Source organism: Fistularia commersonii, chromosome 2, assembly GCF_037954325.1.
Source record: "Fistularia commersonii isolate RoL2024-O1a breed Wild chromosome 2, RoL_Fcom_v1.0, whole genome shotgun sequence".
NCBI lineage: Eukaryota > Metazoa > Chordata > Actinopteri > Syngnathiformes > Fistulariidae > Fistularia > Fistularia commersonii.
The window spans coordinates 22,097,706-22,116,570 of NC_141285.1; the positions used below are offsets into that span (position 1 = coordinate 22,097,706).

General features: G+C 46.7%; 2 protein-coding genes across 5 annotated transcripts in view; both read left to right on the top strand.

Moving 5' to 3' along the window:
- LOC147236727 (inactive phospholipase D5-like) overlaps window positions 1–8,335 on the top strand; it is a 74,410-nt gene extending 66,075 nt beyond the window's left edge. For both annotated transcript variants that reach the window (XM_086172947.1, XM_086172955.1), the window contains exons 7-10: window positions 3,602–3,738; window positions 3,901–4,066; window positions 4,153–4,243; window positions 4,552–8,335. In XM_086172947.1, coding sequence (XP_086029073.1) covers window positions 3,602–3,738; window positions 3,901–4,066; window positions 4,153–4,243; window positions 4,552–5,090 — 933 coding nt within the window. In that variant the 3' untranslated portion in view covers window positions 5,091–8,335. The remainder of the gene's footprint in view (window positions 1–3,601; window positions 3,739–3,900; window positions 4,067–4,152; window positions 4,244–4,551) is intronic.
- A 554-nt stretch (window positions 8,336–8,889) lies between these two features.
- On the top strand, window positions 8,890–18,837 carry cfap36 (cilia and flagella associated protein 36). Of its 3 annotated transcripts, XM_086172997.1 has the most exons (12): window positions 8,890–9,248; window positions 9,685–9,749; window positions 9,844–9,945; window positions 12,760–12,874; window positions 12,957–13,044; window positions 14,136–14,295; window positions 14,480–14,569; window positions 15,670–15,760; window positions 15,910–16,058; window positions 16,140–16,304; window positions 16,768–16,860; window positions 17,172–17,399. In XM_086172997.1, exons 1-12 carry the CDS (start codon window positions 9,143–9,145, stop codon window positions 17,253–17,255), a joined length of 1,308 nt encoding a protein of 435 aa, XP_086029123.1. In that variant the 5' UTR covers window positions 8,890–9,142; the 3' UTR covers window positions 17,256–17,399. The 3 variants fall into 3 exon arrangements, with proteins under 3 accessions (XP_086029123.1, XP_086029107.1, XP_086029115.1); XM_086172981.1 differs by lacking the exon at window positions 14,480–14,569 and having other exon boundaries at window positions 8,952–9,248; window positions 17,172–18,837; XM_086172989.1 differs by lacking the exon at window positions 16,768–16,860 and having other exon boundaries at window positions 8,998–9,248.
- Window positions 18,838–18,865: the final 28 nt, after the last annotated feature.

Below are 18,865 nucleotides of genomic sequence, written 5' to 3' on the forward strand. Positions count from 1 at the left end.
TTTGAACTCTGCGTCCCGCACCACAAGTGATGTGGGACTGGAGTTCACCTTTACCATTTTTACCGCTGCTACTTCGGCGACGCCCCCTGACTGCGGTAGCCATAATTAACCAATATTGATCCACACATAAGGCGCATCGGATTATAAGGCGCACTGTCGGTTTTTGAGAAAATTAAAGGCTTTTGGGCGCGCCTTATAGTGCGGAAAATACGGTACTTCGAAACATAGTCATTCAGACGTCATAAAGAGACACAAAAACATGCACTCACTCATTCACACATCGTATGTAGACGCAGATTCGTTCACAAAGCGCTAACTACTGCGCCGCCCCAATATGTAAACAGAAAAAGGATTTATTTACATCTTCATGTACGAGTCCTTCACGTCCTACGACCACTTTGATTTTCCGAACTGAGGCTGCACTCTGTCATTTCACACTCGGGTTTATGAAAGTTGACATGGACTGCATTACGCAGAAGATAAGGTGCAGTCACAAATCGTATAAAACAACTGGACATAAATTCCAGTCTGGTCGAGTGAAGCTGACACAAAATAGTTTAATGGTCACATGTTTTGTGCAGATCTCAATCACGTGCTGCAGTTTAGTCTTCTCCTCCGTTGTCTATCCGGATCTACCGTGAGCCGATCGCCACGTATTAGCTGTTAGCATTGGGTTGCAAATCCCATGGGTTTAACAAAAAAAAAAAAAAAAGGGGATTTCTTTTTATTCGCCGTTGATATTCCAGACTGTCCTGATTTTTCCGATTCATTCACATGCGCTTTGGTCGCGGCTTTGAGAATTTCACCTCTTCCCAGCTCAAATCGAGATTGAAATTGGTTCTCCTGGGAATTAGGCCACTACTGTGCTCAGGATTATGAATAATATAGAGCATGCAAATGGCTTTTTGGTTTATTTAATTTAACAATGTATGTGTTTTAAGGTTTTTTTTAATGGAACCTCATTTCTGTGATCCTGCAGATAATCACCTATATTGATTCAGGACAGACTTAAAATACCATACATACGATTTTTGATTTCATAACAACAGGTTTAACTTTAAAAAGTGCAGAATATACAATGTGCACGTCACATTAAGCAGCCAGCCAGCACTTGAGATGCAGAGGCGACATCCAGCGGAGGTGACAGCTTGGTGGGAGAGTAAATTTTTTATACAGCCTGTCTCTGCAGGAGACCCGGCATCATCGCCGCCCTCGGGATGACTGATGCCGATGTCATCCCCACCTGCAGCCAAAATCAGTCGGCGATGCTGAGCTGTCAGACGATGAAATGATCAATGTAAACACAAATCCTAAACCTTCACAAGACCCGCTCGGGGAAGTTAAGTTGTGTTTAAATTTGAGGCAAGTCCCAAATACAGCCGTTGGGAGAATATCCCAGTTTGATCGCTGAGATTCAGCGCAAAATCTTCGTCTAAAATCAGCCAAAAAGCCAATGCCATCTCCCGTCATATGCACTCTGCAATTATCTTATTTTTTTTATGACATTTTCCACATCCTCACTTGGGTTTTTGTTAAATACAGTTTGAAAATGCAAATGGGAGGAAACTGTGTCATGGGGGTTTAACTTTCCTGTCCCTATAGGTAAGTAACAGCGGGTCCTAAGTCTCCTCGCTCTTACAGGGGAAGCGAACAGGCGCACAGATTATGAACAACTCATTTCATGCCAGAGTAAATATTGGATGCACTTTTCATAAGCCAAGTCTTTAATAAATGCGAAAATAGTATTCTGAAGGAACAAAGGGGTCTCTGTCTCAGGAACGTTGGTTTCATTTTTCGACCAAACTGATACTCCAAGCCGAGGGTCCGAGACTCGCAGAACAAACAATATTTTATGGCCCCCTGCCTGAAATCAAATCTTTGTGTTTGTGCGCCTTATTTTCTCACATACATCAGGGGGTTTTATACTTTCCAAAAATGGAAAGTACCTTTGTAAAGTATTTTTTGGTTTGAAATTTGAAAACAAATTGGTTTTTTGATGGAAAACGTCTAGAGACATTGCTAAAACGATCTTTTCTTATTTCTATACAAACCATAAAAACAATACAATGCATCTTAAAAAGATTGATTTAATCACCAGAATAGCGAGCATTAGCCTTGTAAACATTATACCTCCTCTTTTACATGCTAAAAATCCATTTCTAATCAATTCTAGTGGCAAATTTTCCCACAGTGACAAGATTTTCTCTTTTAACTCAACAACATTTTTAGGTTGTGATTTCATCAATTCTTTTTTAATATTCATTTTTAATATTCATTCATCATGTATTTTTTTAGAGGAACAGTTCATTATATTATTACGATTTTATAATTTACCTGTTCACTCACTTTACACTAAAACAAAGGAAAAACTAGAAAACATTCCTCTAAAGTTTAAATAAAATGCCAAAAAAATGTAATATTGAATTTACAATTTTCATTTTGTTCAATCTACATGATACCCAGTTGGACCGCACTTAAATATTAAATAAGAAATGTGTCCCGACAGCCAAAATAATTGCCCATCCTTGACCTAGACCCACCCAAAACCCTGGCGGCTATATTCGCAAACTCCCCACAGGTCATAAGAAATGAAGTATCCCCTCGGATGAGAGAGTACTCTTGTCCGCACAGAGACCTGGCCATCGCCATTGACAAAACCCTGGTAAGGCAAACCCCAACTGCGAGAAACCTGGGTTTGGTCCTCGACAACCAACTGTCATTCTCAGTCACACGTTCCTGCAGATTCCTCCTCTACAACATCAGGAAGATCCGCAGATTCCTGACTGAGGATACGGCGCAGATACTCATCCAGGCTTTAGACATCTCTCGTTTGGACTACTGCAACTCCCTCCTTGCTGATGCCCCAGCGGTGACCATCAGGCCTCTGGAAAGCGGCGGGCCGCCTGGTGTTCAACCGTCCCAAATTCTCCCACACAACCCCCTTTCTTATGTCCCTTCACTGGCTCCAGGTAGTCGCCCGCATCAAGTTCAAGTCCCTGGTTCTCGCCTACCGGGCGGTGAATGGGTCTTATCTCCAGGTTATGGTCAAGCCACATGTCCCAACCCGTCCCCTCCGATCTGCCACCTCTGGGCGACCGACCACCGCGTCACTCAGAGCCGTTCCACCTCAATGGTGGAACGAGCTCTTAAAAAAGGTCAGAACAACAAGGTTGCTGCCAATCTTTCACCGGAGCTGAAAACATACCTCTTCACCAAGCACTATCCTAATAATTGCACTTAGCCTCCCCTCCCCCCAAAAAATGAATGATGAACTGAATGTTTGTATGTACATGGTTCTGAGATGGCTATTTGACTGAGTGGTCACTTCTGACGTCCGACTACCGGTACTTTGGATCTTCGGTGACTGAATTGTAAGTTGCTTTGGACAGAAGCGTCTGCCAAATGACTGAACTCTAATGTCATGTAACGTTATGGGGGGAAAAGTCTTCAAGCGAAGAAATTCAAGTCCATTTGCCACGACAAGAATACATCATACAGAGATTCCAACCACTAACTCCCAGAGTTCATTAGCTAACCACTGTCATATTAAAGAAACCCCTGTCATCTTTGAAAACATCTCGTGTTCCTCCTCTGTTGACAGAGCTCCCCGGATGTTTTACTCCCCAAGGATCGCAGCAGCGACCTAGAAGCCATTTCCAAGGTCATACAAGAGGCCCAACGTTTCATCTACATCTCCATCACCGACTACCTGCCGCTCCTGGGCAGTAGCTCTCACAGGTGAGTCGAGCAGCCGTGGAATCCCCTTTTCCCCCGGCATCGTCTGACAGCATCGCCATTAAAAAGGCGGGACGCTTTGTTTTGACTGGTGTGATCGAACGCGCGGTATCCCCGGTCTGCCCGTCTGGCTATCTGCCCGCGTTTGTCTGTGTCCGCGCCAAGGTACTGGTCTCGTATCGACGGTGTCATCCGGGAGGCTCTGATCCTGAGGAAAGTCCGGGTTCGTCTGCTGATAAGCTGCTGGGAAAACACGGATCCTCTCACTTTTAACTTCGTCTGGTCCCTGAGGAGTCTCTGCATGGATCAGGCCAACTGCTCGCTGGAAGCCGTAAGCATGGGGTAGCAAGCAACTACGCTGTTTTCCAGTTCACGCTTTACCAATATCTGTGTGTGTGTGTGTGCGTGTGTGTGCAGAAGTTCTTCGACCCGCGAGTGCAGTGGGACGGCACTCTCCAGGGGATTAACCACAACAGGTTTATGGTGACGGATAGAGCCATTTATCTGGGTGAGCTCAATGATTCATTTTCCTAGTGCTTTTCCTCGGGCATCGCTTTCATCAGCAGCAAAGGAGCAAATCAATGTTTTAAAATAAAAGCTTTCTCCAGTTGAAACACTTATGTTTTGATGAAATTCACCTGGATTTGTATGAGGGATTTAAAAAAAAAAAATACACCCAAAAACATCATAACGCGATTATTCGCACATTTAAACATAATTCATTCCCTGACAATAGATGAAAGCTACTCAAAAAAATTGGTCAAAAAGTTATTGGCTCCTTTTACCATGGAGTTTTTTGTCCTGTTTCCCCGACAGGTAACCTGGACTGGGTCGGCAACGAGTTCACTTTCAACGCGGGAGCGGGTCTGGTCATCACACAGCCGGAGCACGCCGACGAGAAGAACTCCAGCGTGGTGGAGCAGCTGCGCAAGGCGTTCGAGAGGGACTGGTTTTCGAAATACACTCGCTCCCTCGAGGCCGATAAGGTCCCCATCTGCGACAAGCACCACAACAACAGGCTGGCGCCGGTCAAGGCCAAACATCTGGATGCTGGACCCGCGCCTATCAGGGAGGGCCAGCGTGAGATCACGCCGGCGCAGATGAAGAACGGCCGCAAGGACGATGAACGCCCCGCGGTCAAGGGTTGGCGTCACGAGAGCAAAATCAAAATCGGTCACCAAAGCATATCCGGCGGATCGGTGCAAATATCGGACAATTACCAGGAGGTGAAGTTGAGTCACCTTGACAACAAACAGGCTCCGGTCCAAGACGGCTATCCTGAACATCCCCCGGAAACACACAGTCAGTCGGCCGAGAGCAGCGGCAGCAGGGAGATCTACAACGGCTTCCTGTGACCGCCAGGCGCCCCTGAGGACGCCCGTCTCTGGACAACGTGTCCGACTTGAAGAAATTCTTTGTAGCATTTTATTATTGTATTTTTTTTTTTTCTATAAAATGTGCAAAAAAAAACAACCCATGGGCTTCATTTCAAGAGGAACTCTGGAAGGGACCTAGATGCTCCTCTGCAATCTGGCACCTGTGATGGACAGTTGAAGAATACGCCAAAATATATACACATATGTATATATTCCTTTTTTTTTAAGGATATTTGAACCCTGCTATTTATTGAAACTCTTTCCTGCCTTGCTGAAGTCTCCATACAAAGGGTTTCAGACAAAGTTTCACTGATTCCTTCTACACTGTATGCCACCTACAATGGACGTGGCAAAGGGGGGGGGGAGATACCTGCATGCCCATGTAGGAAATGAAATTAGTGTAAAACAAGCAGCTGCTGCGACATTCACACACACATTTTACCGTACCGAAAGTCCGTTTCCCTCTGCCCGGTGCGTGGTGGAGGAGACCCTGGACTGTGTATATAGTTTTACACATGCTCAGCTGTATTCTGAGTTGCTTCGCGTTCAACCGATATTTGAAACTGCACAAAAACGTCGGACAACCGACGGCGACGTCACGGAAAGCTACAAGCTATCGATTCAACCGTGGATGGAGCGAACGAAAGATGGCGCAAGTTGTTAAACCTTTAAAACCGTCGTATATCTGAATGTACATTTATCAGATCCAAAGAATATCAAGCGATGCGATGATGGTTTTCTTTTACACTCATTCATCAGCTTGAGTGAGCGAAGCGGCCTCGTGGTTCGCGGCGTTCGACGGGAGATCGATCGGAGCCGGTCCGTCGGAGTGGAACTCGGCGTTGAAACTATCACACACACCGCGGCTCCTTAAAACACAATCGGCGCGTGGAGGGTGTCGTCACAGCGAGGCCGCGAATGTCGGCTTTCGCATTTTACGGCCGCCGAGCTGTCATAAATATGACGGAGCGGTTCGACGGTTTACTACCGAACGCCAAAAGATCATAACTAGAAGTGTGAAGCCGTGAGATGTTCATCGCGTAAATGAGAGACTGAAACGACCTGAGAGGATCCTCACCGATAATCATTGAAGATCCCATAAAAAAATCTGAAGAAAAGGAAAGCCCCGGCAGACCGAACTCGAAGTTGTGACTTATTGGACAAACACTAAAAGGGGCAGTTATTACAGTCGGGGGAGGGTCTGTGCTGTCAGACAGATCAATAAAATGAATTTTTAAAACGGCCTGACAGATGCAGGAGCTGCAGCTTAATTTCAAGGATGCACCTTCTGCTGTGTCCGACCCGTGGAGTTAAAACACGGAGAAGCTCCTGTTGTTGTGTTTTAAACCACAGCGTGTCACTTTATGAGACTGATATCAGTCCAACAAACCCATATGAACGGATGTATCGATTCAATGTTCTTGTTTTTTTTCCCCTGTTTTGTTTTAGAAGATGGAAGAATGTACTTCTGGCGATAAGCGGTTGCTGTCATTTTGAGGAGAAACTAGATGAACCAGGCAGATCATTCAATATAATGTCATATTAAATGCTGGCAAATCCACAGACAAACTACCGATCCCGGTAGTAGAACAGGGATTTATGAGACAAAAACCCTATAACAAACCTAATCCGGGCCGTTGTAGATGAATTCTGCCATCTAGAGGATACCGCTATGCCTGACTTCTTGCACAGCACTACATTTAATCTATTTTATTTTGTTTGTTTTGTTGGTGGTGGTGGTTTAGAGTGAACAGAGACACCATTATGTATATTTGGACCACAGCCATGGCAATATAATGAGCCAATGCATAAGTTCTTTGTTTACTCTTTCTTCATATGGTGGGATATTTAATCAACAATTGTTCCCGGTCTCTCAAGTGTGTTTTGGTGCTGACGTGGTATTTTACCACTTTTCTTTTTTTTCATTTGGCTGTTCCCCAGTCAGAGAGACAAAAGGTCTTGCCCTTCCATCTAAACAAATAGAAATGATTCAGCGCTCGGGTCTGGCCGGGTGTCACGAGGGTACGAACGATAACAAAAACTACAAAAACTTCAAAAACTACATATACATATTATTTGATAAAGAATCCTGTGGTTTCACAATAGACAACAGGTAATGTCATACACTTGATTCCAAAACTAAACACATATGTTTCGTACGTAAAGCTGTATCTCTGTAATGGGAAAAAGATTGTGGAGAATATTACCTCATGATTATTGCTCCCGCTAAGGCACTGTGTCAAAGAGACTGCATCGATGATAATCTGAAAACTGCATTGCGGACAGATTTCTACTTTTGCTGCTTTTTTTTTTTTTATTATCTTGTCATTTCTGTTTTCATTCATGGGACTTGGCTCTTAATCCTAAATCAGGAATATTGCAATTTTACCCTGTTCTAAGGTCAATATTCACAGACCACTTTTACGGCTCATTTTGAACCCTGATAAACTGACCATTTTTCTACTAATACCTTTTGAACTGCAATTTTAAATGTGGATGTACTGCAGCTCCGTTAACACAGAAGCCACGGTTTTTAATCTGCCACATGCACGCCGTGCTGTGTCTTCTGTTGTTGAACAATGCATACCGGGTCAAAATACAGCTTTTGCGAACCCAAAAGCACCAAGTTTGTAAAATAAGGACTAGAATTTCCCAAAAGGGGTGCAAACAGGTGCTAAGTTAACAGCTGGTCTGGCAGGCATTAGAAATGCATGTCTAGTCGCAGAACAGAACGCACATTTAGCATCAGGTCAGCCAGTTACGCACTTAAACGGCCTGAAAATCGGGGACAGAATGTATTACGTGTAAAGCAAGCGGAGGAAGAACTGATGTATTTTCACCTAATAGTCTTTGCAGACACACTTTTAAAGAAAAAAAAATCCAAACGAAACGTGGACGAGGTTAAGCTGCATACAACGCGGCGCCTCTCGTGACTGTTCCGATCTAAATGATCAGTGTCAAGCTTTTTCCAATGTCGCTCACCTTTATGCTGTTGTTTTCGGCTTCGACTGCGGCTTGCATGCCCTCGCCTTCATGCAAACGTGCACAGTAGATATATACAAGTCTTTCTAGTGATGATGATGATGATGAAATCTTATATACCTTTAAAAAAAACAGGAGGAATGTATATTTATTGGAATATCTTTGTTTATGCTCACTACTGAATAATATGATTGCAACATTTGTACTATTAATAATAAAAAAAAAACAACCTTACTCTTATAATTGGTGTCTGTTATGTGTGTTTATATGCGCTCGGGGATAAATGACTTGTCTGCTTTTCGCACAAAATCTGTTAATTAAAGCAAGCAGGCTTACAGCAAAAGTTAATCCTCGGTGAGCATGTTTAAATCACTGTGCTGCGGGCCGGTTGTCAATCAGGTCCTCCTTGTAACCTGAAAGAACAGGCGCCAAGAGGATTCAGGTCAACGCAAGAACAGACCGGCCCACAAACGGCCAGTTTGCACTGGCAGGCCGCCGCTCATCATAAATCTTAATTCCGTCATGATCACAGTAAAAGATTAACAACAGATTATCAAGTCGGCAAGGGAAAACCGAGTCTGGAAAATATGAAAAAAAATAATTAAAAAGCATCACAGCTTGAGTGCAAAAGAACAATTTAACCAGAGGGGTTTAAAAAGAAATCTATAAATTGAAAGATTAAACGATGAGAAATGATTTGCACACAAGTCTGCAGACTCCGGCGGCCTTCACCTGTCAATCAACGCAGGGAGTGACGTCACGGTTACCCCGGCAACCGATTAGGCGTCACCACCGCCCTTCGGACGCGAACTCATGAGTGCGCATTTCTCCTCCACCCGCCTCCTCCGCCGAGGGGCAGACCGTCGCCGCCGCCTCCTCTTGCTCCTCCTCGCCGTGGGGATGACCGTAGCGTAGCCCATGACGGACGGAGCCGACCCCGATGCCCGATTCGAGCCGTGCGGGTCGTGTGTGTGCGCGTCGTCGTAGCGGAGCCGGACGAGCCGAACCCCGGAGGAGCATCGCCGCGTCGTCGGCGAGCAGCGGCCGACATGGCTGAGGATGACAGCGAGTGGGTCGTGGAGAGCATCGTCGGCTACCTGGCGAGTCCCGAGTGGGTCATTCCCGTGTCGGACTTCATGGAGAACAAATGTACCGGTGGGTCGGGTCGTCGGTTCCGGGAGGGAGAGCGGTAGGGTACCAACGGCTGGAACCCAATGCTCTTTATCGCTAGCAAGACCGCTAAGCTAATGCTAGCATGTTTTTGTTTATGGGGGGTGGTGTTTCGAGTGCTACACCTGGACGGTTTGACGGCTCGAATAAGGTTGGGCTTCACTTCAACTTGTAAAACATGCGAGTTTACGTCATTTTGAGATGTAAATGACACTAGGGAGTGTGTTTCCCCCCCCTCAAAACCCAGTTAAAGTCGCATATTTAGTGTCTGATAAAGTAGCTGGTAGTAGCTAATAAAGCTGTCGAACACTCGAGAGCGTTGCTACTGCTGAGTTCAAGGCACAGCAAATTTAACGGAAATCCGAGTTCTGCCTGAAACGGCGCTCAGCCCGACCTCTTGACCCGTTTGTGTTAATTTCAGTATTTGACGACGAAGACGAAAACAAGTTGTCGTACACGGAGATCCATCAGCAGTATAAAAAATTGGTGAGTGCCCATGTGTCGTTTTGCCTCATCATTGTTATTCCTCTTCTGCTGTTTCACCACACCCTCCCTGATGTAAGCTGCTTTGCTTCTGTAGGTTGAGAAGCTGTTAGAGAATTACATGCAGGAGGTTGGCATCAATGAGCAGCAGTTTTTGGAGGCGTGCACATCCCCCTTCGCCAAGTCTAAAACTCTGCAGGTATGTTAAGCTCCTTGTTAGCGCACCACTCTCAGTCCTAACCTGCATGAAGAATCAAGGATTTGCTTACGCAATCCCCACCCACCTGGCACCAAGCGGAGATGATGCCCTGTCTCCCACTGTGTCCCCGTGATCTTTATGAAACACATGAATGGGGGCTATTAATCCACAAATCCGCACGTTTTTGTATACTGAAAAATTTGGATCTGTTGCACTTCGGTGGCATTATTTTCACAAGCGTCCTTGCTATAACCAAATGAGCCTAAATTATATTATGAGAAGTTACTGTGACAGTAATGTCCTCCTTTGTATGCCAGTGGATGAAGGAGTCGTGTAATCTGCAGGACAGCGTCTACTCTGTCTGGGATTTAGTTCTGTATTAGCAGCTGAGCCTCCAGCATCCCCCGAAATCTATCACCAAATTCAGTTTATCAGCTTTGGGGTGGACATGCACTGGTACACCAGCTAGATATTTGCTTCTTTCCACCGCCATCTTTCTTTCGGCAAGACGGAGTACATTCTTTGATGAATTGTCTCTCTGTCCGGATGACAAATTCAAATGACAGCATGAAGATGTATTTCTTATAGTTCATCCAGTCTGAAATACAACTTATTGCATCTCCGTCTGTTAATTGGGATCAGCAGCTGTTCATTTTTCCTTGTAGAGGGATTAACACTTATCTCCTCACTTAATGGTCTTCGCCTCTTGTTGCAACCCTTTTGTGTGCAAACACAAACTCCCACACACTCAAACAGGCTTGCTTTAACAGAGTGCTGGAGAGAAATATCTAGTGGCCTAAGATAATCACAACGTTCTCACACTGAGCTCAGTTCAAAGTATTGCAACATCAACAAAATATAAGTCAACAGCATGTGGCCTATATTTTGAGGAGGGCAATGTGAGTGTATATATATATATCACTTAACTCCACACAGAAATGAATAATCTACATTCAGATAGTATGCAACCATGCACTAATCTTCATGGATGACATTAGTGGGGCGACCCAGCACTATCAGAATCTGCTAAATTGCATTCATCTTACTGTAACTGATTTAATCTAAAAACCCATTGAGAAGGCAAACATTTTAAAAACCTCAAGTTGGAAACTAAGGACTTTGCCTGTTTGACCTCATGCTGAGCAAATTTGCATTTCTGTATTTCACACTTTAAGGATGAAGGATGGACTTCAGGTAAAAGGATTTGTCCTGTTGAATGTCGGGAGTAGACATTATTAAAATCCAGAAATTGGCACTTCACTGACCACGTTGTCTGTGGTTATTATCTAAACCAAATTATTAAAGCTAATGCAAGAATTCCACCTTGATATTTAATGTAAAATGTCCCTTTCTCTTATTATCGCAGGACACTGAGGGGAAAGTGCTAATGTGCTAATGCTATCTGGCGTTTAACATCCTTTCAGGGGCTGCTCCCGACCATTTTGTGCTTCTTTCCCCTTTGGCCCACATGTTCATTTTTGAGATCCGGAATATCAATCGTGCTGCTTGTATTTGCCTCCGAACTGAAATAGAAACCACAGACGGAGGGGGGTTACACAACAAAAGGACTCCGTAATGTATTTCCCTGGAGGGTGAAGGAAACAAGGGAAAGGGCAGCACAGTGTTCTGAAGGAGCCAACTTGGCCCAGTAAATTCCAGTTAATTACAAAATGAATCTGCTTCGGACAGCTCTGCAGCATCAAAATCACTTGGAATAAGGTGCGCGGTTTTGAAAGTGTGAAATTACGGTTGAATTTTAAGATGCAGCCAGTTGTTTGCAAGTGTACTTTTTACAGTCTGTCCTTGGCATAGATCATTGGGTTTAAGGAGATAGTACCTGATTGCCAGGAGATACACGGATGCTCAGATCTCATTAATTACCTCTGAGATAAATAGTTTGCAAAGCAGGTCAGCAACTCCTGAGGAAACCCGGTTGGTGCTGGACCAGAGAATGCAGAGGGAGGTGTTATGCAATGACAACATGAAGAAATTACTTGTCAAAATCCAGAATAATTCAAACAAATTGGTAAATAGTTTTGACTTTTGCTATACTCAGAAAATAAAGGGAATTGGACTTTTGTGCATCGTTCTGTTTTGAAAACCAGTCATGTAAGCCGTCTTTCCTTGAAATGAAATAACCATGTGCCTTATTGAAATAGTCACCACTTGAATTCAGATCAGCCATTTTTGCCCGACGGCATTTTACCTCTGATGTAGGCTGACCTCACAGTTCGTGCTTGCGGGAGCAGACCGTGGACGACACGAGAACGATTGATAGAGAGACGCAGACGCTAATGATCCCGTTGCAAGAAAATAGTCTGGTCCCCCTGGACGAGATGACAGAAGGCTTTGAGAGAAGGCATGGACAGTGTTTATACAGAGCTTTTATCCGAGGCATGTTCGTCTGTCTCGCCCATTTTTACACCGCTGGTGTCGGCCGTCGTTCAAAGGTGCCGGCGAGACATTGACCGCTTTTGACAGAGATCAAATCGATGAGATGACAGATGTCGAGCTGAGCTAGGATACGGGGGAAAAGCCCGGTTTCCCTCCTTCGTGCTCAGCCTCATGCCTCCGCCCTCCTCAATCCACGCGAAGCGGTCGGCAAATAGGCCTCGACCCGAGTATGTCACAGCGAGAAGACACATCTCAGATCAGAAAAAAATGACGTCGGATGTGAGCTGGCATCATCTGGAAAGGTCAAAGATCAGTATCGCCATGCGTGTGTTCTGAGTCAGCGGTCTGACACTTTATCTTCCCTCGTCACCATCGATCCCGTCACTCAGCTGTCAGGTGTTTCTCTCTTTGGTCATTCAGTCGGTTTTCCAGCCAGTCCTGGCCACGGACGACTTCCAGATGTTTCGGTCACTGATGGTCCAGAAGAACATGGAGCTGCAGCTCCAGGCCCTCAGAGTCATCAAGGAGAGGAACGGTAGGCTAATATAACAAACACACACACACACACACACACGCGCACACAGTCAAATGTATGCTCTCAAATATTCTCGCTGCAGGCGCCCTCCCCGAGTGTCTGACTGACGGTGCCGACGTGATGTCAGAGTTGCAGCAGCAGGAGATGAAAATCCTCCAGGAGGTTCTGAAGTAAGTCACTCATTCACTTTGGCATTCCTCCTGAAATCTGACAGCTCCACAGAAATACAAGATTCAGATTTTAAATACAGGGTTTGCAAAACACGGATCGTTATACACCGCAGTTTCACCGCAGTTTCATTACTATTTAGATAAGCTTGGCCGTCAGCGGGCGAAGAAGAATCCAACGCAAACTAATTGATGAGTGACGATTTCCAGATTTATTTACAGGCGCAAATTTCCCCATTTTCTTTCTCGGCTCATCACCTACTCTCCGTGTGCCCAGTGTGCCAGAAGATCCCCCGAGCCCTAATGGGATTGTATCAGTGGCAGCCCTGCCTAGAACGGGGCCACAGTTAAGCTCCTTAGGGTCCAGCTAATTTAGGTTGGAGGGATTGACACTAAACAAGCAGCTGGGAAAATAGAATTTTATCCCCTTTGTCTTACCTGGGTGCCTCGGCTACTTATAAGTGATCCCTTAACTTCAATTTCCTCTTGTCCAAGCTCCGCCCCCTGATGTTCGGTTTATTTTGGGGAAACCTTCCAATCAATTTGGAGAGGCTTCAAAATGTCCAGGATACAACCATGATTACACCCTCGCTGATTGCAGCAGCATTACCTTCATCAAAAGGTCAATTGCGATGGATCTGAATGACTTACCTTAAGTAGGGTTCAAGTCCCTGCTGCTCGACCGGGACCAAATTCAACATTTTCTATTTCGAGACTTAAATACCACCAGTTGATTGTCACCTTTCAAAACATCCGAAACGGGACCCACAAAATTGCAAAAATTGCACCAAAAACTCTGACATGAATGACTTTTAGAAATGGAATTAAACTACAACTCCAGCTATGAAGCAAGGCTAAAAAGTAGCATTTTTGTCTCGTTTCCTAGGAAGGAAAAAAGCTATTGCTTCCATCTTGTTACCGGCCCAATCGCCCGGTTCCTCGGTTTTAAATGGTTGATGCGAGCACTCTCCGCTTTGCAAAAGAAACAGCCTCTGCAGCGCTAATTTCAGAAAGCGTAGACATAAAGCGCGGCTGAAAACCTCCCATTGTTGAGCTGCACGTTCTCTTTTTTCGTTCTCGTCCTGTGTCTGCAGGAGGTCAAAAGAGGAATATGATGAGGAGATGTCCAGGAGGCTCCTATTAGAAGACGAGTTCGGCTCTACCTCCAGCGGCTCCACTGATAAACTAATGGCGGGGGGCGGAGAAGCTCACGGCGCCACTTCGCCTCCCGGCCAGCGAGACGGCGGCACCAAGGTGAGGCATCGAGAGGTGTGTGTTAAAACTGCAGCATTACTGTTATTGTCTGCTTTGTTGTTGTTTTCACGGCCATCTTCCTGATGAGATACACACACACTCACTAAAACCTTGTTTTCGTGTTAAGCCACTGTTTGATGATGTCTGTTTAAAAAAAAGATTGTGCTATTCCCCCCACACGAAGGCCAAAGCCGGCCAGAACGGCTCAGTCGGCCACGTTAACGGCCACGACACCCCACAAGTGAACGGATACGCCGCCTCTGAACCTAATCCGGTAACTGAACCATCCCCGTAGGAGTGACCCGATAATCCGCAGCTTTGTACGTCACCATCACCGGGGATGCATTTATACCACAGACACTTCGCCCGACGCAGCCGACACAGCGTTTAGCAGTGGCCGAACGTGGCCAAACCTGGGTGATAAGATAAACCAACAATTTGGCACCAAAATAATCTAAGATACAAAACCACGGTTGGGAAATATTCTGATGAGCCAGACCTTGTCTTTGACCCATTCATGTTTTCTGCAGAAGTCACACCTCTGGTATCACTGCATCCTCAATGGAAATGTACCTTTGTATGTTTTACAGGCCTATGTGTAGACTGTCACTGGTGTAAAAATCAGTGCCTCTCACACACACACACACACACACGCACACTCGCTGGGTGGGATCGTCCATATGTCAATTGGGTTCAAATCATGCAAAGCGGTAGTGTGTTTCCATAGTCTGTGTCTGTGTGTGCTTTGTGTTAATGTTAGCTTGGGGTTCAGTTTTACGGCCGCTTGTATCCCCACCAGCTCTCCTTTAGACGTCGCAGCTTCCCCTCTCCCTGGGTGGGTGGGAGGTGGGAAGGGGGGGGGGGGGGGGTTGACCCCCCGTAACCCCTTCCTTCACAGCATCCCCTTTGTGCCATCATGCCCCCTCCCTTCACTCCGTTTCACTTTTATTTCCGTGTCACCTTTCAAACCCTGGGGGGTGGGAGGTTTGTTTCACAGCTTTAGCTGTAAAAGCACCCTCCTTGTTTTTGTGACCTAAGAGCCTCCGTGCAAAATGTCGGAGCAAAGAATCCCCTGCAGGAAATCCGAGGTGGACCGTCAGACAGAAACCACCTGCGCCTGTAGTTTTCTCCTCGCCAAGTCTCGGCGGCAAGACTGTAACATTTCGGCGTTGTTACCGGCGTCACTGCCATGCACCAGATAGCGAGCGGCATCTTAAACACGTTGTCCAAAACCGCTCCGTCTGATGCCTTCAAACTGAACGCCGCTGTCCTGTATGTCCCCGGAGAGGCCTCCCGCTTCCCAGCGGCAGAAGCAGAGATTTGTCCCTTTTTTCTCTTAAAAGCTGTGATATTTCCTTTGACCCCTTCGCGCAGGTCAATGGCAAACCTGCAAGGAAAGCGGAGACCAAGATGGCCGCCCCTGGAGGTGAAGCGAAGAGCACGTCTCCATCTAAACCTACGCCAGGTAAAGGCTGTCCCAAAAATAAAAAAATTAAAAACAATTCAAAGGCTGAGATCAGCCTTTTTTCAGTGATTCTGTACCATTCAGTGCACAGCGTGACATAAACACACGAGTGAGCGGCGGGTCATAACGTCGCTCTGAATGTTCTGCAGGGTCTGCGGGTAAAAGCGCGGAGCCCAAAGTCCTCCCTGCTGTCAGAGCATCCGTCGGCCCGAGTCCAGAGCAGAGCAGCGGCCCGGCTGCGGGCGAGCGGTGGCTGGAAGAAGCGCACAGGGAGGCCGGCTTCTCCCAGCCCTACACCGTGAGTCTGGACGACAGCGGCTCATCCCTCAGGGTTTTAAGGGTTTCGGCGCGGCGGCTAACGGCACAGCCGTCTGTGCAGGAGCTGTCGGCGGCCCAGCAGGAGCAGCTCCAGCAGAGGGCGGCATATCTGCGGCAGCAGCGGGACAAGCTGCACGCGCTGAAGAAGGAGCAGCAGAAAACCACGCAGCCCACCAAGCGAGAGGAAGCGCCCGCCGCCCCCGCACTGGCACCCCCTGCCGTCCCGGTGAGTACACGGAGTACTTCTCTCATAAGAGAGGTCGCAGGTGGAAAGGAAGAAAAAAAACGTCCGAGGCTCTGTTTGCAGCCGCAGTGTAACGGTCTGAATCTCGCCTTGGGTCAGACTGCAGAGTGAGCGATGCACCGGTGCCTCCTCACCGAGTTCACGCTTGTATCAACACGGGTCGCTTTATCCGAGGAGAACTCGGTGCGTTCGAGAGGCAGGTGTGACCGTGTTGACACAGCAAACACACCAAGACTCAAATCACTCGTCTGCAAAGGGAAACATCTGTCTTACAAGCGGTGGCATCACATGCATACTTCTAACGTTGGACACAGTCTTTTTCTACCCTTCGTTACCCTTCTTTCTGATCCCCTTTCCTTTGAAAATCATCCTCCTGACTTGCTTTTTGTTTTTTTTCGGGGGGGCGGGGGGGGTTCTTCCACTCTGACCCGGCCCGGCCTGTCAGGAGGCGGTGGGTGCGTCCCAGAGGAACGGGGCCTGCGCCCCTGCTCCTCCTCCTCCCTCTCCAGCACAACACTCTAACACTTCCAGACAGAAGGTGACAGCGTCAACAGCGTCCGCTGCTTTGTGTGACTGTGTGTACTTACTCATGCTTACCGTGCTGCTCAATCACACACACACACACACACACACATGTCCCAGCTGCATGGAGTAGTATCCAGTGTTATTACCGTATTCCCGCTGTCCGTTACAGCCCTTTAGCTTCCTGCTATTACATGTGTGCGTCGTTGTGCTCCCATCGCTTTCTCCCTCCCTCAGCATTTTGTCCTCAGTACGCCGCAATTATTTAATCTAGTAGTCCATTGTGCTGATAAGTCTACCGCCCTGCTCTGGGTTGTCTCACTGCAGGAGATCTCTGCAGAGGAGCGAAAGAAGCTGCAGAAGAGAAAACACCTGGCCGACAAACTGAAGGAGGAGGTCATCAAGAAGTAGCCCCCTCCCCTTTTCCCCCTTTCGTCTTGGTCTTCCTCTGCGTCCCGTCACCCCTTTTTACTTTGGTCTTCACACCCGCCGTTTTCCTTCACACCCGCCCCTTGCACCGGGATATTCGCTTTCACGCCCGAGACCAGGTGTCTCTCTCGTAAGTCACGCGCGCCTTTCCTCGTGCAAGAAGTCCAGAGACTGGAGAGCCTGGTGGAGCGGAGTGAGGCCAGACTGTAGTGACGTCGCTCTCACATTTCATAGTACTTTACATTAAATGTATATCTATAGGGTATTTTCACCCGCAAGCGGAATCCTAAAGCCGCGTGTGGTTAATATTCCGTGAAAAGTCCGGGCAGCTCATAGGGCACAGCTGAGAACCCGGCAGATGATCGCAAATAACGAGGACATCAGTCAATCTGGGCTTTCTGTGATCAAATTGAAAGCGTGCGTCGGATGTTACACCTTTAAGATGTCAGAGTCTGAGCAGCCTCTGTGCGCGAGGCAATCCTCTGCTGATCCTGACTCGCCATGAGCGATTGCCCCGTCGTCCGGGTCTCCCGGAAGCAGAGCTGGCCTCCTGAGGGGCGGGAAGCTCAGCTGATCCTCGCGTACACGCTCGATCCCAGGCGGCCTGGGACGTCAACACATGCATTCTTATCAAATCCATACTTCGTGGTCTGGATCCCACGTGGGGCATTTCTGTGGGGGGGAAAAACATGAAACATCTGATTTTTGGTTTCTGTGATCCAGCCCTTTCTCACTGTAAAGACACCGTTCAAGTATTTTATACACACTTCAGTGTTTGACTGAGTCGATCACGTCGCCTAGGGCCATCAGTGTGCATCCTTTGTATTCTGACGCTGTTCTTGTCCAAAACATTTTAAGCGTAGCGTCACAAATCTCACGGCACGGTGGAACAAAAATGCCTTCCAAATGCAAAAACTACTTGCAAAGCTAAACCTTCAGCAAACCAATAATTCTTTTTATGCAACACTACACCCGCCGGTTTGGACCGGAGTCTCGATTCTTTTCATGTCAGAAATGTCTTCGCTCCAAGCCAGTCGGAACTGTTGAGCGATAGTGAAGAGCAACTGAAAAAGGAGAATTCAGGTACGACACGTCAAACCAAATGCGTCAGAGTTGATCCGCGGGTAAACTACGGACCGGGGAGGACTTATCTTATTGTGACGTGACAATAGCATTAACTAGCACGGCGTAAGTTATTTTCTACTGTCTTTAGCGTAACCGGACGTTCTAGTCAGCCTGAGTGGTAAACGAAGAGAAACGCATGCAGTGAAATGGCGGGCCGTCGGACCATCTTCGGTGTAGCATTTCTTGCACTGAACAAGTCTCCTCACTGTTTCCGCACCCGTTCTTTCCAGGTAATGTGTTCATCCCCGCGCCCTCTCGAAAAAAACAATGTTTGTCTGATTACACTGTAGCTGCTCAAGTGTCATGTGTTCATAAATGCGGACAGGGGATCAGTGTGTCACTTTGAGGAATGTAGTATCTCTTCAGTCCTAAGCAATCGCGATGCAACAGTTTCTGTATTATCATATACTGTTTAATAAATCACATTTTATAAAAACGATCTAGAAGTCAGACTTTTGTGTATAAAA